Source organism: Chroicocephalus ridibundus, chromosome 7 (assembly GCF_963924245.1).
Source record: "Chroicocephalus ridibundus chromosome 7, bChrRid1.1, whole genome shotgun sequence".
Classification (NCBI taxonomy): Eukaryota; Metazoa; Chordata; class Aves; order Charadriiformes; family Laridae; genus Chroicocephalus; species Chroicocephalus ridibundus.
In genome coordinates this window covers 12,336,796-12,360,389 of record NC_086290.1, presented here as the reverse complement: position 1 = coordinate 12,360,389, position 23,594 = coordinate 12,336,796, and the positions used below count along the sequence as shown (strand labels likewise).

Below are 23,594 nucleotides of genomic sequence, written 5' to 3'. Positions count from 1 at the left end.
CAAGTATCAGTTTAGAACATGTAACTGACAATAACTAAATCATATGATTTTTAACACCAGTGGTACACAGCAGTTTTACGTCTTTCCACCAGCAATTTACTTCTTCAAAATCTGTCCAGCTATGGCCTGATCTGCAGTCATGTATCAGCAGGAACCAGGAGCAGACTGGCTCATGAATGCTTACGTCTGCCCCATGTTTGTACACATGTGTATGCCTGGAGCAGGCTTGCACATATCCTTTGATTTAACAATAGTTTCTGAAGAATAATCCAATTACCTTCAGATTGTACACTTTACTTCTTGTAGGGCTTTAACAATATCAACTGTTAATTTCCAGTCTCACTAAGTAAACTAACCAGCAATGTCTTTCAATTTCACATCCATTTTCTTGGTGATGCAAGAAAGCTTTTTCCGCTGTTCCAATTTGCTAACTTTGGAACACTTAAAATGCTTTGTTTACTTAACTTAAATTGCACCAAAAAGCTGAGTAAGGAAACACATCTAATACTCAAACCAGTAACTTTCCCAGAAGTAGTTTATACACAGGAACACAGGACTAAAACAGAACATAGAACCCAGTGCATCTAGGTCCCCATAATTATGTCATAAACACCTGGTGGCGAATGAAAAGGACTTCGGGTCATCAGTACACCAGACAAAACATTGCAGCATTTTCATTAAGTGCTGTCATTCTGCCTTAAAACAAACCAAACCCAAACCACACCACTCCCCACCCCCGCCCCGTCCCCTGCCCCGAAAAAACCCAACCAAAACCAAGCCAATCCAACTACTGGATACCAAACAAAAAAAAAAAAAAGGAAGAACATTTCATGTTTTGCCAACTCCCAAATGCTCTTTGGGAAGCACAATGGTAGCTCTTCTCTTCCATCTCATCATTTTAGTGACTGCCATTTAGCAGAGAAGACCAGCACTCAGTCTTTTTCTTAGCCAGTAAGTGAAGAGATTGTATTTTACCTCAACAGAACTTTAACTAAGAGGCAAACTGATTTAGAATCATAGAATTATAAAAATTCCATAAAAACAACCCAGTGTTAGGCTGACTGGAAGACCCTCCACTTCCTCTACCCTCTCTACAACTGAAATTTTTTGTAGGCATGCTAGATGCAGAAGAAACAAAGGGCTGACCTTTAAATTGACATCAACATAAAACTAGCTTCAAAGATACCTGAAATGCCTACATATATATATTCATTCTTCAGATTATCATTGTTTTTAGCGTAAAACTAACCCACTGTAGTGCCCAAGAGGCTGAATGTGGATTACACAGCAAATAGGATTCTGTGAGTTCAAGTGTTCAAACTAGAAAATGTCAGTATTAAAAGTTTTTAATACACACTTGTTGAAAGTGATATTTATATATGGTGACTGTAATATTTAACAGTGCCTAAATGACAGCTACAGATAGTCTGCAGAAGGTTGTGCAGACTGGCTGAAGCAGGAGTCAAAAAGACAGAACAATATGCAATTCAGTCTGATAAGCCTCTGGAAAAACTTCTACTAATGAATTTCCCAATAACATCTTCATGTAGTACCAGGTAATGTAAAATTTCTATGTGCAAACTGTACAGAATTAATTTAATCTACAGAGAGAGGCAGTTTGTTGTGACACAGAGTTTGTACAAGTATAACTATACATGGAAGTGTTTCTAAATATTGTGAATTATGCTTTTGTAGTGGAACATTGAAATAATATGTATGTTCTTAAAACACTAGAAAAATTAAGATATAATATTGACAGTAGCATCTCTTTCCCTAACATTAGCACATTATCAGTATCTGCACATCGAAGAGAAAAACACCTCTGACAATAGAATCATGGAATCAGAATGGTTTGGGTGAGAAGGGACTTTAAAGATCATCTAGTTCCAATCCCCCTGCCACAGTTCCACTAGACCAGGTTAGTCAAAGCCCCATCCAACCTGTCTTTAAACACTTCCAGGGATGGGGCATCCACAACTTCTCTGGGCAACCTGTTCCAGTCCCTCACCCCCACCCTTACAGTAAAGAATTGCTTCCTAATATCTAATCTAAATCTACCCTCTTTCAGTTTAAACCGTTATCCCTCATCCTATTGCTCTACTCCCTGCTAAAGAGTCCCTCCCCACCTTTTCTGTAGGCCCCCTTTAGGTACTGGAAGGCTACTATAGGGTCTCCTTGGAGCCTTCTCTTCCTCAGGCTGAACAATCCCAACTCTCACAGCCTGTCTTTGTAGAAGAGGTGCTCCAGCCCTCTGATCATCTTTGTGGCCCTCCACTGGACTCACTCCAACAGGTCCATTTCCTTCTTATGTTGGAGGCTCCAGAGCTGGACACAGTACTCCAGGCGGGGTCTCACCAGAGCAGAGCAGAAGGGCAGAACTTCATAGGAGAAGTTCTCCATCCCTCTCATCATCTTTGTGGCCCTCCTCTGGACTCACTCCAACAGATCCATGTCCTTCTTGTGTTTGGGCCCCTAGTGCTGGCTGCAGTACTACAGGTAGGGTCTCACCAGAGTGGAGTAGAGGGGCAGAATCACCTCCCTTGACCTGCTGGCCATGCTTCTTTTGAGGCAGCCCAGGATGCAGTTGGCTTTCTGGGCTGTGAGCGCACATTACCAGCTCACGTTGAGCTTCTCATCAATGAACAGCTCCAAGTCCTTCTCAGCAGGGCTGCCCTCAATCCATTCTCCACCCAGCCTCTATTTGTGCTTGGGACTGCCCCGACCCACATGCAGAACCTTGCACTTGGCCTTGTTGAACCTCATGAGATTCACATGGGCCCACCTCTCAAGCTTGTCCAAGTCCCTCGGGATGGCATCCCTTCCCTCCAGCATGTTGACTGTACCACACAGCTTGGTGTCGCTGGCAAACTTGCTGAGGGTGCACTCAATCCCACTGTCCATGTCGCCAACAAAGATGTTAAACAGCACCTGTCCCAATACCAGCCTCTGAGGAACGTCACTGGTCGCCACTGGGACATCGAGCTGTTGACTGCAATCCTTTGAGTGCGGCCATCCAGCCAATTCCTTATCCACTGAGTGGTCCATCCATCAAATCCATGTCTTTCCAATTTAGAGACAAGGACATCATGCAGGACAGTGTCAAATGCTTTGCACAAGTCCAGGTACATGATGTCAGTTGCTTTTCCGTTGTCCACCAATGCTGTAACGCCATTGTAGGCGGCCACCAAATTTGTCAGGCATGATTTGCCATGTTGGCTGTCACCGTTCACTTCCTTATTTTCCACGTGCCTTCGCACAGTCTCCAGGAGTAACCGCTCCATGATCTTGCCAGGCACAGAGGCAAGGCCTGTAGTTCTCTGGGTCTTCCATTTTTCCCCTTTTTAAAAATGGGGGTTACATTTTCCCTTTTCCAGCCAGTGGGAACTTCACCAGACTGCCGCAGCTTCTCAAATATGATGGATAGCAGCCTAGCAGCTTCATCCGCCAGTTCTCACAGGACCCACGGATGAATCTCATCAGGTCCCATGGACTTGTGGACCTTCAGGTTCCTCAGATGGTCTCAAACCTGATCTTCTCCTACACTGGGCAGTTCTTCATTCTCCCAGTCCCTGCCTTTGCCTTCTGCAACTTGGGCCATGTGGCTAGAATACCTGCTGGTAAACTGAGGCAAAAAAGTTGTTGAGGATCTCAGCCTTCTCCATATCCTGGGTAACCAGGTCTCCTGTTTCCATCCAGAGAGGGCCCACATTTTCCCTAGTCTTCCTTTTATCATTGACATCCCTGATCAGATTTAACCCTATCTGGACTTTAGCTTTCCTAACCTGATCACTGGCTGCTAAGACAATTTCTTGTTATTCCTCCCAGGCTACCTGTCCTTGCTTCCATCCTCTGTAAACTTCCTTTTTGTGTTTGAGTTTGTCCAGAAGCTCCTCGTTCATTGATGCAGGCCGCCTCTTCATTGGGATCAATCACACCTGAGCCTGGAAGAGGTGACCCTTGAATATTAACTGGCTTTCTTGGGCCCCTCTTCCCTCCAGGGCTTTATGCCATGGCACTCTGCCAAGCAGATCCCCAAAGAGACCAAAGTCTGCTGTCCTGAAGTCCAGGATAGCGAGCTTGCTGTGTGCCCTCCTTCCTGCCCTGAGAATCTTGAACTCCACCATTTCATGGTCACTGCAGCCAAGGCTGCCCTTGAGCTTCACATTCCGCACCAGCCCCTCTTTGTTGGTGAGAACAAGGTCCAGCATACCACCTCTCCTTGTTGGCTCCTAATACTAATGCCCAGCTAACTTGTGAAGATATAAAAAAGGCTTTAGGATCTTTTACATGCATAAAGGAAAATATCATTCTGGAAATCAATCACCAACAGTATTAAAAGAGTTTTAAATTTTCCATCCACATTTTTAATTCCAACTGCTTCAAGGTAGCCTTCAGAAACCACCACAGAAGCTTTATTAATTCCCTCACTACAATATTAGAAGTCTTCTTCTAAGTGTGCAAGAGTATTTTTTTTTTTTTAGGAGATTGGAAGTGGAATTTAAAAGCCACTTGATATTGAATGGAAGTCCCAGGCAGTCAGGTGGCCTGAACCAATCCATCCTAACTCTGGAATGAGACACACGGATATTCACACCTTTTAATGTTATACTCAGCACAGATCCTTCCTCAAGTTTTATGTCAAGAACTGCCAATGCTTTATTTAAGATGAGCCTTATATACTATTGTGAAATTAATTTGGTTACAAACACAGAATCCTTATGCTTGTCAGGCTTCTTAATGTTACCCTACATAACTAAAATTATTTCCACACACACTGTTTTCAAAATGCAGAGAAGAAACACAAATAACCAGTAATAGTTATTCTAAGGCACAAATGGAGCTCAGCACCACTCTTCACTGCATAACATTTCAAAGAGAAGGTTTTAATTACACAGTAGTGGTAAGTCACAGCTATCACGCGTAGGACATGTGGTGATACTGGGCATGACAACATTATTTCATCCCTTCTGTAATCAAACAAAAAAATCACTGTAGTTGTGCCATCTTATGACAAGCATATGCCTAGAATAATAGTACTCACTCTGCAACTACTACTCAGTTCCTATTAGAGGATTATAACTTGTTATTTGTAAGCATTAATGGCACGTAGACACAGTATTTAAATCTCTCTCAGGAAGTGTTAAAAATGCTAAGAACATTGCCGTGGTAGCAGACATATTATATTTAGTAAATGAACTCTGAAGTATTCTGTTGCATTAGTTAAGCATTTCACTATATTTATAATACTCGAATTATTTTGTTTGTGTAGAAAACCATCACCATCTAGAGTACAGATAACAACAGAACAGAGAGCTCACGTTCTATTGAGGATCCTTCAGGAAGCTGTAAGTTTGAACGTTAACATAGTTAACACGTTGTTATGAATACCTCTTTTAAAAGTAAAAAGCAGAGCATTCATAACAGTATTAAGTTGCTTAGTTCTTTTGTTTGAGCTCAAAAGTTATGTATGCAAAAAAATCTTGTAAATTGCAAGGCACACATTATATACAAATGAATAAAAATACAGCCCTAATTCACATTTTAAAAGTATCTGCTTTTGTCCCTTAAACAGTAACAATACAACATATTTTGATCAGAATTATTTTATTTGGATTATAGCAATTAGTATAATTGATCAATAGGCCAAATCCAGGCAGAGAGCACAGAATCAATTTCACAAGGCAACAACACGGACTAGTATTTTAGCATACAAACCATTTCACTGCATTATCAAGTAGAAATATCTTCCAAACATGCATAAAAAGGCTATGCTTAATCTTTCAGAGCTCCAGGTAATACCAGATTCCTAAATATACAAAAAATACATTTAACTTATAATAATCTTAGTGAATCAGACTTATAAAATTACAATTTTATTCTTCACAACATAGAAAAAATACAAAAATGACTGTATATAGTTTTCACCCAAATTTCACTGACATAAATATACATCAAAACATATGATTTGATGTATACTCATGAAAATCTTGAGCTGAAAGATAGGTTTTAAAATGACGCTGCAGATTGGTCCACACAAATGCCAACCTTTCTACTGATAAATAAAAAAAAGCTTTGATAGAAACATCACATTGTGTAAAATTACAATTTACCTGCACCATAACCTGCATCTTACTGTAATTTACAATATGAACATTTCTACAATTCCAGTTGTAAACTATACACTGGTAAGAACCTTGGTCTGTTAGAGGGTAATGACTAACTCAGACAAAGCTGGCATGGTAGAACATAAAGTATTGTTGCCTGAAGCAGCGCACACAACACAAAGACTGCCAAAGCAGAAAACATGTCTGCTGCAGAAGTTTGGTGATGCTGACAGAAAACATGCAAGCCAAGTAAATAGTTTGTGGGGGGAAAAAAAAACAACCCTCTAGATTTGTGACAAAGAGTACTAATCAAAGCTTCTATTATAAAGTTCACATAAACCACATTACAATGTCAGTGACAGATGAGGGGAATTTTATTCTTATTTTAAGAGGAAAACACCCACATGTGTGACCAAAGTCAGTATTAGGGAAAAACCCAGAGAGTATTAGGGCATTGCACTACAGTTCTTACTCAAGATCACCTTCCAGTGATTTCCATGGAAGCTAAGCATGAAAAAGCACTGTAAGCTGAAGTGCTGGAATTCCTATACATACTAACTGCATATTCATACTTCAGAATATAGTTTTTAAAATCAACTTTGCTGATAAGATTCCTTACTATCAAAGCAATTTCTTTTTCTTTTAAAGGGGAAGTTAACTCTGTTTTCTTTTAAAAGGCTGTGTTTATTTGCATTTATGTGGTAACCTAATATTTTCAATTAAAGTAAATATTCCATAATAAAGCTTGTTCAGTAAAGATGTTGGTTGTACAAGCCTTCTCCCTACTGGCAGCTCTATCTGCTTCTTCATAGTGCCAATGCTATCAAATACAGATCTGTACTACATCTGTCTCATCAACAGAGTTATGCATTTGTTTCATATAGGAGTATTACACAGCCACTTTCTTTTCTGCAAATTGGACAAACAAAATTGAAACCAAATCTTTCATTTGGGTACAGAAATCAAATCAAGAAAAGTTCAGGAGCCCAGCATCAATAATATCCAGTAACCTGAGTACATCAGGAAATGTGATCTTTCAGATGACATCCTTCAGAAGTACTGACACTAACTCCTTTGATAGCCAATATAAGCAAAAGGAGGTGTTCTGTTCAGAGGTGGAACTTTACACTTTTGAAGAATGAGTTCAGTATAATGCAGCATTTCTCAGATCACTACAACAAAGCACCATGTAACCAAATGAAGAAATGAATTTAAATTGTTGCTCTTTGAACGCAAAGCCACTTTGAGGTTGTATATGGCCACAGCGTTTTTGATTACAGCCAACAACTGCCTCCAAAAGGTTTAAAGTAGAAGCAAAGATCATTATTGTCTCTTACCCTCTCCCTGCTTACAAGAGTCCTGTTTGTGTTGAACAGGAAAGATGTTATACATGTTACGAGCGCTAGGAAAATACAGTCACTTTTTGATGGAACCAAAGGAAATTACTGAAGAATGCAAAGTTTGTTTGGGTTTTTTTTTGGTTTTTTTGGTTTTTTTTTTTTTTTTTTTTTTAAAATACAGCTCTGACAAACATAAGCCAAAATAATTGTAAATCCAGCTCTCCCCACGTGCTAGAACAGAGAGCCCATGCCCTTAGTACTTACTGGCTATGCTCAGTGAGAGCTGCGATGCCTCAAACAAGCAACTGGGACATAGATACGGGCCACATCCAGGGGGAGGTGCTGGCATGAGACTCATATTGCAGGTACCATGGTAGTGGTCACAGCCCATTTATGCACTAAATCATCAGGTTACAAGAGGGAAGCCAGAGAAGCCCTTGTGTTATTGCCTAGTGGCTCTAACTGGGTGAAGACAGGACTATTCAACTATCAATTCCTAACAGAGCAATGAGCATAACCTATATTTCCTTTTGCCCTTTCTTGGGTATCTGTTCATTTCCCTGCTCCCTTCCATTCCTCTCCCCCGGCCCCCAGTCAACAGTTTGTTCATAACCTGGGGCACTGCTGACACAGCATTAGCGCATTCCACCTCTCCACAAAATTTTCTCAGTTCTTTCCTTTTCTGTTTTACCTTCTCAAGTGAAGGCTTATCTCGAGAACCCAGAGAAAGCACCTCGGAAAATTTAACTTTCTATGGTCTTTTGCTCTTTCAAAAGAGCAGATGAGGGAAGGTTTGTCCGATCTGCAAAAGCAGTATGTAACACATGAGATAATCTGCTTTCAAAGAAGGAGCTTATGACTTTGCAACATTTCAGAAGCTGAGTGCCTACAACTGCCTGCTTGGATGTGCCAGAGTGATACGCATAAGTCACTTGAGAAAAGTTAGGTTGAGGAACAAGACCCTCAAATAATTCCACAGTAGAACAAGTAGTCCTCAACACTGAAAGATGAGTACCACTGAGACAGTGATTAGAGATGATAATTTAAAGTAAAAAAAAAAAAAAAAAAAGGGAGAACTGCACCTGTTTCTGGTGAACTGCCTCCTTATATTGTTCAGAATTGTTACTGATATCACCAGAAATATTACAGTTAGTATTATTATTTATTTTTTTTAAGTATTTAAAAAAGTATCCAGGGATGCAGTACTTAGAGGATTTTCAGTGTTTCAGATAAGCATTATAGCTTCTGAATTGACATGATCATTTTAGTAATCATCTTGAAGATGTTCAGAGAACACACTCTGGTCAGACACCCTACCGTTTAAATTCCTGAAGAATCACATTCTCCTCATTTCCCATAATTGGTTTCCTGTTTTTGTTCCCATCACCTTTTAAATGCACAACCTACCTTTCTAAATTCTAACACTTTGCCCAGATTACATTGTCCACTGGAGTCTCGAAATCCTAAATTATTCCAGAGCATATTCTTTGCTTTCAAAGCAATACATACAGTTTCTGGCATGCAGTCAAGCACTTAAAAAAAGAGGTATCAGTAATATAATCCCAATTCAAGCATTTAATGGGTACAACTTCATCACTCATACTGCAACCTTCAGGCATTTAGTAGTAAATGAAAACCATTTAGCACATCATTTAAGGAAAAGGCTAACTGCCAAGCCATATAAAGTTTAAAAGTTTTCTGAAGCACTGCAAGCTGAAAAATATTTCCATGTTTTACATTGTGGAATTTCAGTGAATTCAGATTTATTGGTTACTCTTGCTAAATTATTGTTCTTTTACCTCTGACTTATTTTATCCTGGTATATTCTTTATAAATGTGCTGGGTATTGAAAATCTGCAGCATTTTGATGTTTGAAAAGTTCTGAAAGAGAGCTGGAATTACTCCGACTTCTTGTGTTCTTCAGTGTGGGAGAGCACCTTTCGCCTCTGATGTAGCATATGAAAATACAGCTGAGGAAAAACTGAAGAGAAAACAGACAGTAAAGTATCAAGTGAGGCTTACGTGTCAATGCAAGATACACAGTCACATGCTCAAGGTCATCAGTTCTCTATTAAAAGAAAACATGGTTATCCACTTTCCACTCAAGTTATCTGCTCCCTTTTATTCTTTAAAGGGAGTAAGTGATATTGTCCTTAGGCTTCAGGTACTATTTATTTTTTGCTAGAGAAATCACATTTCTAATTAAACGTAAAATGCCTTATTTAACTCTGCATGTACAAGCAGGATGACAAAAGCTTCCCAAACTGCGCACACATAATAGAAAGAAAATACATCGCAGGGAAGAGAAAGTCCTTCTGAAAGAATGAAATTTCCGGATTTGTTTTATTTCTTATAATTCTAGTGTCACTTTTTCAGGATCTAAGGAACTCTGTACAAACTGTTGCCTCTTTCATTTCTTCTCTCTTTATCCTCCATGCAAAGCTTTTTCTTTTCCTACTGGTAAGGCTACATTACACAGTATGTTTGCAGAACAACAAAGCAGGGGACAGAACACACACACATAAACAGCAAAAGCTAAAATTGCCATGATAACACTAAACCTTTGCGAACCATATGAAAATTATACAAGGTCAGCGTCAGCCTAAATTTTATGAGTTATGCATGCAAAGTGTTCATCATAATCATAGGCCAAAGTCTAGTCTAATTTGTGTACTAAATTTTTTTTTTCAGGTCAGCATTTTTTATTTTGGCTTTCTTTACCCTGTATTTGATTTCCTGATTGTTTCCCCCCTATCATGATACACTCCACCAGTGTTAAGGAGTGAATACAGCTATCCAGAAACGTTAACAGAATAGAGAGCTACATCATTTCTCCAGTAGAAGTCTAAGTAATGGGGATCCATTATATGCAAAGAATTTAATGATATCTTTTCTAGCAAGATGTCAATTTTGACAGATAACTACTAAATTAGAGATTTAAAGTGAGGTAAATGGTAAGATGCAACTATCAAGAATGTAAACACCCAATTTTTAACAACAGTTTTCAAAGCTTGCTTTCCTTGTGATATTAACATTCACAAAATTTCCAAGATCTTCATTGGGATCAGAAGGCATAACTCCTGCACAGGTAGCTTTTATGAATGCACCAAACTATGGTGCAATCAATGACTGCAATGAACACCGCTTTTCTTGTATCTCAGGAATACCACAGAAATATCTTCATGTGACAAGGTGCCTAAGACTGCTTGAGTCTAAGCAGTTGGTTCTCAGAATTAATGTACCAATTCACAATAATAATCAAAAATAAAAAAGTAAAAAAGACTGCATTCGAGTTATGCATCCAGGAAATGATAATGTATCACAAAAATACCTCGTTTCAGAGACAGCAATTTTAATGGAGAAAGCAGGCTAAAATTGTTATTTGGGTTCAATGTAGGTTCTCTCCCACTGTGTTTAGCTGTGCACAAGTAGTAATTAATACTCATGGTTATTTTGACTAAAACGAGATATTTGCTAAATGCTTCCATGTTCCTATTCCCCATTTCAAAGCAGCAAAACCAAATCTTCATTCCACCTATAGGAACATCAACCAGAGATTATGTCAATTCATAGAATCATAGAACGTGTTGGGTTGGAAGAGACCTTTAAAGGTCATCTAGTCCAACCGCCCTGCAGTGAGCAGGGACATCTTCAACTAGATCAGGTTTCTCAGAGCCTCATCAAGCCTGCCTTGAATGTCTCCAGGGATGGGGCCTCCACCACCTCTCTGGGCAACCTGTGACAGTGCTTCACCACCCTCATTGTAAAGAACTTCTTGCTAATGTCTAATCTAAACCTACCCTGCTCTAGTTTAAAGCCATTGCCCCTTGTCCTATCGCTACAAGTTATTGCGATTCAAGTTAGTTCAACAGAAATTGTTCCCTACCCACTAATACAAAAGCAGTGTTCTTATTCCTGATAAAGAACTAATTTTTAAGAAGCTGTTTTGAACTTTGTTCTCCTGTCTGTAAATGGGGGAAAAAAAACAATAACGTATTTGCCAAGAACCACCACGCTTATTTCATATTCAAAGTGTTAGAGGAAAAAAAAACAACCTGTATTACTGTTTTGTAGGTGTTGGTAGAAAGCAATCCCTGCAGTTTTAGTCTTGATTTTTTTTGTTTAAGTAATTTTCAAAATTTTGCAAAATTAGTTATATGTACATTAATCCCACAATTATTATCTTTTCCTTTTACAACTTTTAATATTAAAAACACACCTTAACAAACTTATACTTACTTGGAATGTAAGAGATCATAACCAGGATCAGGAATGTATAGTAGTCAAAAGAAAAATTGTACTTGTTAGGTAAACTAATGGAATACAAGCCAGACTGCCGGACGAAGGGTAATGCAGCATATATTGTGAGTAATTCACCTGAGACTCCCATTGGATACAACACTATAAACAAAGTGTACCTAGAACAAAACATTTATGGAAAGGATTAAAAGTTATGACAATCTCTGACAAGGAATTTGTTAAATGCTATTATGGATATTCAGATTTTAAATTCTCAACTCAGTATTTATTTCCCTCAGCTCTTATTTGATTAGAGCATGGCAAGTTGTGAACATTATTGCAAGGTAAGTATTCAAATCAACAGTCAGTCTGAATTATTTAAAGATCACCTCTGAGAATCTGGAAACTATTTTCAAAGCTATTCTTGCCCCCCCCCCCCCCAGTTTGTTACTTTGATTTCTGAACTCATTGGTACAGGTCATTACCTTACTTAAAATGCTTACAGATTGTTTCAAGTGCAACCCTTGGATTCAAGGGCTACTGTTAAATGTCAGTTTACTTACTGTTAAGTGTCAGTTTCTGATCACAGAATCATGTTGTAAGTGGGACTGAGTTCAGACAAACTACTCTGTCAGCTTACAATGTGATTATTTTTTTTTTTTTAACCCCAAAGTCTGCTGGAAAGAAGCTAGGAAGTCACGTTTCCAAACAGGGCAATTACCTCAGGGTAGAACCTAATTTTTTGTACTGCAACTATTTTACAAGATAAACATCCCTGTCAAATCAGTGCTTTAAGGCTATGATTTCTATTATGCCACCCACCTGGCCCATTTGATGAGATAAGGGAGATGGTTTAACAAGCTAAACGTATAAAAAGAATAGCGGATTATCTCAGTGATTGTCCAGGCCACCACAAACAACAGGACGCTATCTTCAGTTTGTACCTGTAGGAAAGAAAACAAGCTCAATATCAATTCAAGTGTTACTAATTACTCACCAGACCCATGAAAATCTCAAAGAAATCAATCCCATGGGTTGCTTTACTGTATCATTTTAGAGAACAGACTCCAAGAATGAGCTTAAAAGCAACATTAGTTAACAACAGCAAAAAACCCTTCTTATCATGCTCCGTATTTTTCTAATTGCTTAAGAACAGCTCTGCTTGGTGATCAGATAAGAACATACCGTAACTCTTCCCATTCCTATAACAGTATCAGCTTTTATTTCAGTCCTACGATTGCTTCCTAGTGCAGCGAGCAGAAAGGATGCTAACACTTGATACCTGGTTCAACTAGTCTAGCACTTGATACCTGGTTCAAACTCTATATTCTGATCCTAGTCCATGCTACTTCTGAGTAGAAGCACTGTTTTCCTCTCTATACAGATGAGAAACTGGGTCCTAATTTTGAGAAGCAGCAAAATAGCTATCACCAAGACAAAGGCTGGAGAAGAGAAGAAACAGAAACTCAGATTGTCTCACCTCAGGTAAGCTTGACAACTACCTGCTTCACTGTTCCTTGCTCATTTTTCTGCTTATTGTATCCAGCATACTTCCTCTAATGTTATACTCAAGGCATTATCATGTTTCACTGCTTTACACCTCTTAGAGCTTTTATTTCAGACACACATCACTGAATCAGCTTTTACTCCCTTCATATTTTGAAGGTTAATCTTCAAAAGCATGTATTTTAACATGAATTTTTAGATTTGGGAGCATAATTATGAGGTTTGAGTTTCAGACGGAGTAACACTGATGAAAAAGTACATGGGGTCCCATACCCGCACTACAAACTCTTGAGAGCGCAAACATGACTTTCATGCAGACCTCCCCCTTCTCCCTTCCCCTTCAACAGAATTCTCAGCTGTATGAGTACCACGAGCTCAAATTCAGTGGATGGTGGAAACAAAAAGAGCTCAAGCACAGGGGCTTGCATTTTCTTTTTTCCTCCAACTCTTGAAAAAAGGGAAAAGGAATTCTGTAGGTATGGGTGGTACACTCTATTCATCTTGGGCAAAGTACGTGTACAAATGAAAAAAGGAGCAAGAAAAATGTATGGGCAATCAGAAACCTTTTAATAGGAGGGGACTGATCATACATTTGCATGTAAAAATGCTCATGAGGATTATCCATAAAAAACTTTGTCACCAACTACAAAACCCAGAAAAGATTAACACAGAAATCTTAGGATATCCTGGAATGTAAAGCTGCTGTTAATCTACATTCTGCTGTGTATAACATTTCAAGTCGCTTTCATTGCATTTGGCAGCAAACGCACCTTGTCCTTTTTCGCAGGAAACTCTGACAATTTGCTTACATATTAATCTCCCTTACATCGTCATAAAAAGAATAAAATCCAAAACTTATTTGAAGATTCTCAGAGAAGAGACCAAATTTATTTTTACATTGCTACAGGATCCTAATCTTGTTTGGGGTCTGCTTTATAAGCAAGACAGTTCTCAACCTGGAAAAGTTAACAGCACTTCACAGAGGATGCCGTTCCCATGAAGCAACATGCAACTCTACAGCTGCATCTTCTGGTCAAATCAGGAGTAGCAGCTTAGAGAGTTCATCTAAACCTATGCATCACAGACTTCAACCTGTACTTTGAAACGCCTCTTATTTCCCTAACTATGGAAGTCAGTAAAAACAACAAACGAAAATTTGTAGCTTGAAGCAGCACCCAAGAACACGAGCAAGGACAAGAAACAGTGAAGCTAATAGTGAACGATAAACATAGAAGTAGAAAATCAGGCAGTTACAATCCAGTTCTATCACAGGACTTCCTTAACACTGCCTTCTCAAGTCTAATCTTCCCCGTCTACTTTAATAATAGAACTGTGTTTAGAAGTTATTGAAACAGTTCACACCATTATAAAACACACACACAACCCTGTTAAGGTCACTTAAAGAGTCACTGATTGTGCCTTTATAGCTTGTGTCGCTGTTTAAGGAAGAAAGGATACTGGAACTTTGTGGTAGTTTTCATACAAAAGTGACCTATACAGTTTTGAAATAGTTCCATTCTGTGCAGTAAGGAACAGAAGACTACTGTGCATCATATTTTAAGTACATTCCACAGCTCATCATTAAAAAGTTTGTTTCTTACACACTAACAGATCTGTCAGAAGTCTGTCAATATTGGAACATCTCTTTGAGGACTGACAGTTTTTCAGTACTTCAAATAAAGATGTCTGAGATGCACATTATCAAACCCCTGAGAACTGATTTACTGATTTACAAAACAGTCTCTCAAGAGGCATTCATTTAGGCACTGCTAATGCTGCATTTGTATCGTTCCTCTTCCAAGTTGAGGATAAGGAGGATAAGTACAGACAATAAACAGTAGACCCTTAATAAACCACTAGAGTCCAACACTGCCCTCAGAACTCAATTTCTCTTTCCTTTTTCGTACCAGCCTTTGAAGGAGGTGTTAGACAAAGTCAAAGCACATTTTACACTTTATTTACAACTTATTTGTCCAACTGCCTTAATAAGGGTCAATCATGTCACAGGCATCATTTTTTGGCATGTGTTTCAAACAAATTTATCATCAAGGAGGGTCCAGAATATATTTTCGCTTATCTTCAATACTATGAATAGCAAACAATATTTGTTAAAATATAAGAGAATCCATAGCCTTTTAAAACGCAAACTTGAGAACTGGGAATTGACAATATAAAGCCCGAGAGGTTTTTACTGTTCTTCTTATGCGTGAAAAGACAAATTCTATAGATTTCTCCATGTTAAGAGTAACAGTTTGACAAATTATTTGCAGAAAATTCCATCTCAACACATAATTAAGCAATCCAGCGCAGAAGATTAAAACCAGCAGCACTATGCAACTGTAAGGACGAAACAGCCCATCTCCCTCCAGAGAGCTGGTTCTCTGGTGCATCAATAAAAAAAAAGAAGCTTCACAGTAGGCACAAAGGGCCTGACAGACATTTCTGTTGTACAGTATTACTCAAATTTTACATAGATGTAAAGCAGTGATGAATCAGGCCTTCAAACTGCACTCACCCATTCAGAGTTCTGAACTTTTCCAGTGTGGACTTCTTTTACTACAGCTTAGACTTTAAACATCATAAATTAAGATGCTCTTCCCTCTTTAAGTATGCTTTACTACTGATTGAAGATGTCAATTCACAACTGCAGACACTGAAGTCTTAATTACCAGCTCAATATGCTGTACATGTCATCTTCACACCACCCCTTTTGACTGTCTGTTCTAGAAAGGTTGCTCTAAATATGTATTATACTTATTTGCAACTTATCTGTAACTGCACCCAATTGGATAAACATTAAATCACTAACAACGCCATTTTTTAATTACCCATCAGAACTGTATGTGGAATTATCTATCAGAACGGAACTCTACAGAAGCCTACCATAATGTTACCAGATGATCTCATTGTTCACACAAATTCAAAAAGATAACTATGCCTACTTTATTCTAGCCCTTCATGCTAGTCTGCTCATTTTTTCCCCTCCTTTGTAGAAGAAACAGTAAAATTCACCAAACTGATTCCTTTCCCATGTAATGACAAAACAATTACAAGTGCTGTATTACATGCCAGGCCCTCCTCCACTAAGCTAACAGCTACTCATATGGTGGAGGTAAGGGGAATCCAATTGCTACCCAGAGAAGTGTGCAGTGCTTTAACATTTGCCATGCTTTAACATTTATTATAAATACTTTCATATTGAATTAACAACACATCAGCACTGAATTCAACAAAAAGCACAAACATGTTAGTGGCAAGAAGCATGCTTCAAATCACATCACATATCTAGAAGTGTATTCTGGCAGAAAGGAGGGATGCAATACAGATGTTTCTTCTTTTAACTGTATTATATACAAAAGCAGTCTGGAAAAGCAAGATACTGAACAAGTCTCACTCAAAAAGTTAAAGAGTAAAACTGTTTTATTTTACAAGAACCTCATCATGCAACTGCATAGCTTACAAGTTCCATAAAGCTGTGTGAGAATTTAATCCTGGACTTCACCATGGAGCTCACTTGTGCAGACAGCCCTTTAGAAAAAGTAGAACACTCATGACACTTTCAGTACATCTCCCCAGGTGAGACTGCATGCTCTGTGGCTGGGGGGAAGGGGAGGGGTCAGAATACAGCCTCTTCATTTGATTTATTTGCTCTAAGTCACAGCTGAAAAACTCATCACAGGATTCCTCATCCTTACCATTCTTATACCCACTTTCCAAGACATGAAAAAAAAGTAACACATAATACAGTCTCTTGCAAGACTTCAACCAAAAGACCACACAAATGTGAAGAAAAAACTGCGTATAAAATTGTTGAAAGAATCCTTATTAAAAAATCCTTGTTGAAAATTGAATATTAGGCTGAACTTGTTGCTCACATTTTCTCCCATTTTGCTGGTTTTCTCTGGTGAGAATGTGGGCATAAGTTTCAAAAAACCTAACCCACAATCATTTTACAGACTTCCTTTTGATGTCTAACAGACAACACTTGTAACAATTCTAATCCATGCAATCCAACCTTTAACATTTGGGTTACTTCAAAACCAGTAGGGAATTCATAAAAACAGATTATCACTGTTTTTTATGAAGCACGAGGTACCCAAACATTATACAGGTAAAAAGCAAAACTACAGGCATATTTCTTTCAAAATATTTCATACATGTACCTAAAATCTAACGCCTTGGGATTATGGCTTCCCCCCACCCCCCCCAAAATCTAGGATTTATCTCCAGTGAATTAAGAGACTGGAGTAAATTTATTTGCACCAAAACTGAAATCCATATAGAAGATAACTATTTACAAGATTTTGAGTTTATTGAGAAAAATAACATTCATCCACTTCAAATAGTAAGAGACTAAGGCTCCACATGAACAAGCATCATAGTGTCAGAAAGGGCTGTTAATTACCAGGAACTACAGTGACTTATGTTACTCTACATGTGGATGGATGCTCTGATAACAGTTTGGAGTAAGGAAGAGAAAGCAGCTGCCCTGAAGACTTAGTAATGAGACAAGCTCCTTAAGACATTCTCCATGTCAAGTCACAAAAGATCTTACGCATATAATGACACTAGATCACCATCACTTATTTCAGGCAGCCATGCTGACACTGGCATCAAGACTAATTTCTTTCTTTAATGAGAAGCTGGCTAAAGTAACAGCACAGATGCAGCATATCTGAGCTACTACAAGGTATTTAGATCACGTGAAAGAGTCAGTCAGCATGATCTATATCAATTAAAGCATGTTTAAATTTTAAAATAACTGTCAGGAATAATTTTCAAATAAAATTGCTTCCAAATGATTCTGCATAGATTTGTATGAAGTACAGCAATATTTGGTGTGGTAAGCAATGAGAAAAAACACGCAGGCCCCAAAACCCACCTCCACTTGAATGTAAGAAAAATGAATGAAGGACAGAGGGAAGATTATCCTGGAAAGTGATAATGGAGGACATTCAGGCACTGCTGTGCACAGTTGCGGGGGAGCTTCCACATGCCATGGTAAAGAAAGCCAACTGTGTATGAACAAGGGGGCAGTGAGGAGGTTTTGCTATTAATCATGGCACTAGTGAAATCAATACTAGAATGCTGTCCCAAATTCTGGGTTCCATATTATACACTGGAACCGCTTTAACTTTCAGTAAGGACTGCAAAAATCTATTCAAGAGCTAGACGTCTTACAGTGAAAGAAACAGATCTCAATCTATTTGACTGCCAAGCAAAGATGACATCAGATTTATTTTTATTTCTTTTGATCCACAGAAGTTCACAAACAATTTAATGTTGGGATACAAACAGAAGTCATTTTAAGGAAAATAAGACGGTGATCAACCCTTGCTTTTCACCATGGGTCATTAGTTTTTATATGTATTTTGTAGCTTAACTTACCTCTTTTACACTATGTGTTACTGCCCACGTCAGGAAAACCCTTGACATCACTTGGAAAGCAGTCAGAACAACAGAAGACGGAACAATGCCTGGAAGAAATTTTGCAATTAGTAAATATTCCTGACTATCAGGGTGGGAGGTGGGGGTGAGGAAATAAAACACAGCTAAGCCAAAGTTCCAGTTATTTGAAATTTTTGGAAGGAAAGCATTTAAGTTTTTTAATTTGAGAGTATGAAGTCTGTCCTCTGGCGTGTTTATACAGCCTAATGCAATGCAATCCCCAACAGACTTTGTCCATCAAAATGCAAATAAAAGCAATCAGTCTTGTTGCAATCATAGCACATTCCTTAATACACAGAACACCTGAATAAGATGAGATAACCTCAATCAAATAGCTTTTGGGACACAGTCTTTCAAATAAACCCTGTTTGATTAAAATATCCAAGATACTTTTCATTACTGCGATTTAAAAAGTAAAACCAATGTAAGTGTTTTGCACAGTATATCCCAAAATCCAGCAAGCAAAATGTATAACTACTTTGAAAAAACACTGATCTAGCCTATATTCTGATAGATAAAAAGTTTGTAATTCCTCCTTGGCAATACAACTTTAAAAAAAAACCACACAAACACAAAACCCAAGAAATAACTGACGCATTGGTAGGTACAGAAACATTTTTAAGATTTTCTTGAGGAAGCAGATTTCGCTGATGAAGGTCCTGATTAAAGCGCCACTAAAAGGATCCTATACACCCAGGTCTGACAGAGCAGGAACAGTTTTAGACTGCAAGATTACAAAAAAATCCTGAATTTCACAGCACAAAGTTTTATTTTCTTTCAAAAGCATGAAGACGACAAATGGAAGAGCAGTTGCACCTCCTAACAAACAGTAAACAGTGCTTCTAAAATGAATGCAAATCACAGCAAGCAACACAACAGCCTCAGAAGGATGTAAAGACCAAGCTGGAATGTGGAAGAAAGAATAAGAAAAGTGAAAAGCAAGTTTAATTAGAATTATTTTCAGCCATGCAACTGAACTGTACTGAAGTACATTTCAGAGTAAAAAGAAGGAAAAATCCTACAAACACAATTCTCTTCAGTTTTATCTCGTATTGTTCATAATCTAATTTCTATGGTAAAACATCAGTGCAGAATTTCTGTTACTCAGACAACACAAAACAGGGTGCTATAAAATCCCACAATCTATACTCATTAAAGGCTCACTCCTACCATGTAACAGACTTTTTCTTTTATACAATTTAGATCATCCCTTCCTAAGCAAGATAAACTAACATTCATACAAAGAAGTCTATAAATAACCCAAAAAGACTGCGTAGGAACCATCCAACTTTCTCTCACAAGTAAAGCAAACAAGTTTTTTCATTACAGCCAAGACAATGCCAATCTATGCCAAAAACACGAGATCAAAATAAGTGACTCACCACCTACAATTTACATAAACTTTACTTGCCTCTAATTATTTACTCATTGCACTGAAAAGGTACCCGACAGACAATTTTAAGCTTGGTATTTTTCAAAACATCTGTCCCCCCTTATCCAACACTACACATGCTAGAGCGGTGCTTGACAGAGGGCTCAGGTCCAGAACCAAGCAGCAAGTCAGTCATGCCCAGACCTCTTCCAGATCCCACCTCCAGCAGGAAATCCTCCAACTCCCAACAAGTACCTCCCCTCTCCCAGGGAGATCCTGACTGACAACAGGCTGTATGCACAGCTTACAAGGTGGAGCCCTCCTATCCCTCCTAACTGGGCAGCCTAAAGCAAAGTCAACCAGTGCTGACTTCGGCTTACCAGAGGCTTACTGGTAAGCTCTTCCATGCTACCAATGGCATTCAGACACTTGGATTCTATCTGCTACAAAGTCAAGGAACTGCACATTCACTTTCCATTTGCCTGTCCTTCAGTCTCTGCTCTTGGTCTCCGGGCTACACGTTACCTCGTCTCTTTATCTAGAGCTCTCTCTTTTTTTTTTTTTTAAATCTTTGCCACATGCCAAAGTTCTATTCCCCTATCAATCTTCATATTTTGAAGAACTTGCCTCACAGATGCTAACATTTCAGATTCTACTGAAAAGATGTGGAGAGAAAAGTTATGCTGATATTCACAGCCATCTGTCACAGATAAGCTCCTCTATTGACAGAGAATTACAGCTCTAGTTATAGCAATTAGTTTAGCAGGGGCAAAGGAATCTGCAAGTTTCCTGTTTCTCCTTGCATAAAAACTTTTACCAGAGTCCGTAGGACTACAGCAGACAGCAGCAGTGTATCCAGCTGTGCAAAACCCCCTCATTTTTCTTAGCTGACAAACGCTTCCAATAGCAGGAAAAAAAAAAAAAAAATCCATGGGCAGTTATAATAAAATAAGTGTGGTTTTTTGTAAAAAACTTTGTTAGGGAAAGCAAAAGGATAGACTTATAACGGTATAAAATGTTGCAACATTCCACTAATGGCTCTCTCCACTAATACTAAATTGTGTGACTCGGGATAACACGGGCTAAATGGATCCACATCTTAAATCAACTGAGCCAGGATTATTAGCTTTGCACACAGACAGGCTGGTACAGTCACCTTGTTTGCTGTTCCACACCAACCTGGAAGGTGAAACTCAGGACTCTCTCCTGCTCTTCACCGATTTGTGTGGACGTATACTCTAAAGTGTGAGGAAAAAATAAGTTTTTTACTCTTTCTTAGATTTAGTACTAGTAAACACCGGCACCTGCATACAAGTTTAGCTTAAGAAAGCAGTAGAGCATTATAGATTTAGATAAAAAATAGCCTTTTATTTGTAACTTTTTTTGCCCAGTGTCATGAGATTCAACTTGTTCTTCTTGCCACTTGTTAAATAAAACTTCAAAATTTTCACATTTTATTATTAATGTTTGAAAAATGTTTAAAAACTGTGGTTTATTCTGGTAAAAAAACAATAACTGACATTTAGTAAAATAAAACAGTATTGTAAGGACTACCTTGGCAGCACAGGCAACTATATGATACACATAGTTTACTCTGAGAAGCCTTTACAATAATTTGCGTATATGATCATTCTTTTCTTGGGATGATCTGTGTAGTCTACAAATTGTCCTTTATGAAACAACATTCTCAGAGTAACAATTATTCAGGAAGGTCAGAACTAATTTATCAAATACAGAATTAGACTGCCCTCTGCTGACAAATTTATGTATATCATTTTAAGTTTTCCAACTACTACATTTGGTTATTAAAAAAAAAGTCTTTTGTACAGGAATTCAATATGAACCTACTTGTATCATAGTGATACACCCTCCAGTATGTAGATTGTTTGTATGATATGTGAACAATAGCAGGTTTGTAGCTGCAGCTTTAGGAACCTTAATGCCATCTTACTCTTTAAATAGAAAACATTCAGATATGAGCTTAAACACTTAAAGTCACAAGACCACCTACCTAAACATAAATAAGACTGTCTCTTTGTGAAGACTGGATTGTTCAGAAAAATCAGAGTGAAGCAGACAGGCACTGCTCCCTACTATAGCACGCTGGCTTTGATCTCGCAGAGATTGCAACACATCATCTATTCTATGAACAAAACATCCAGATGCTGAGGCCAAGCTGTTCACTACTCACGAGGACTAACAAACCAGACAAGACGCAATCCTGCCACTCTGCCACAAGGCTCTTCAGGTTGACTGAACCATGACACTGCTACCAACCCCACGCCACTGATAGATAATTGAGTTCCTGCCACCAGCCTAACAAGCAAGCCTCACAGTACAGGCTAGCGAGAATTGTTGAGTCACATCTCAAGTAATTCGTATTCTCCCAGACAGTTCCATTAAAGCACAGCCGAATCTGGGGTAAAGAGTGGTTACCCCTTCCTAATTTTACAACATGTATCTATGCACTATGGATGTGGGCAAAGTTCTAGTGCTTGAAATGTTATTTTTATTGGATTTTAAATTACTTCCAGCTAGAAATATTTTTTTTGGAGGAATGACAGCTTGGTACAGAAGATTATAGGATGTAGAGATGGAGAGTAACGATCTACTATAAAACATTTATAAACTGCTCTAAGATTTGTAGTATTGTAAGGATCTACATAAAAATAGAATGTCAAGTAATTGAAAACCTGTTACACTATTTTCCTTTTTGTGATTTAACTTGTCAAATTACTTAGTAAAAAATTGGAATGTACAGCAAGCAAGAATTAGTGAGTTATGCAAGAATTAAATCTGGCAATTCATACACCATAACATTTTTCATGCTAATATATTGCTAAAACATCAGTCTTCTATAAAAATAATAAAACTGAAAAATTGCAAGCTTACCAAATGCACAGTGCAGAATCTAGAACAAAAAGAAAAATTCAAATCACTAACATTTCAAATGAAGCAATTCAGAAACACATTTAGTTCTATCACAAGAGCTTAAGATTCAATATTTGTATTTCAAAGATTAGGCTTAATATTTAGCTCTGCTGCCCAAGCTAATTAGCAGACAGCTAGTTCCCTCACTGCTTGCTAAATGGGAAGATTCAACATTTGCGTGAGGCATATTTCCTATTTTACCTTCATATCATTCCATAAACGATAATGAAAAAACAGATACCTAGAAAGCACTGCTCAAAGGCTGCCTTATTTCTCCTAAGCAAAACACTCATGCAAACATTAGTAACTCTAGGGAAGAAGACTACACCTACCTCAAGCAAAGCTCCAGTTTGGAAGAATTTCAGGGGCTTTTCTATTGAATAGTAAAGGCTATGGTAGCTACCTTTCGCCAGGTATGCTCGAACTAGACCAACTGCAATAACAAGCCATCTGAAAGAGAGAAGAGAGTCCAAGATAAGGAGACATTAAGGAGAGCATAAATACAAAGAAATCCTTACTCCCTCTTTTGACACCTAAGGAAGCAACAGGCATCTAAGTGTCCTGAGAGACACTTTTTGCCTACCCTCTGCAACACTGAAAACATTAAATATTTGGATTCCCTGCAAATTTATCGAAGTTAAGTATTATGCATTT

The 23,594-nt window shown here is 38.2% G+C and overlaps 1 protein-coding gene across 2 annotated transcripts in view; it reads right to left on the bottom strand.

Annotated features, from left to right (window-relative positions):
- Positions 1 to 754: 754 nt before the first annotated feature.
- Positions 755 to 23,594, bottom strand: part of HACD2 (3-hydroxyacyl-CoA dehydratase 2) — a 28,862-nt gene continuing 6,022 nt past the window's right edge. Inside the window, exons 2-7 of one of the 2 annotated variants that reach the window (XM_063342302.1) lie at positions 23,273 to 23,390; positions 22,902 to 22,920; positions 18,578 to 18,666; positions 12,506 to 12,627; positions 11,684 to 11,862; positions 755 to 9,425 (exon numbers count right to left, since the gene is read on the bottom strand). In XM_063342302.1, the coding sequence (XP_063198372.1) occupies positions 9,343 to 9,425; positions 11,684 to 11,862; positions 12,506 to 12,627; positions 18,578 to 18,666; positions 22,902 to 22,920; positions 23,273 to 23,390 (610 nt within the window). In that variant the 3' untranslated portion in view covers positions 755 to 9,342. The remainder of the gene's footprint in view (positions 9,426 to 11,683; positions 11,863 to 12,505; positions 12,628 to 18,577; positions 18,667 to 22,901; positions 22,921 to 23,272; positions 23,391 to 23,594) is intronic. The other variant, XM_063342303.1, reaches the window with a different exon arrangement.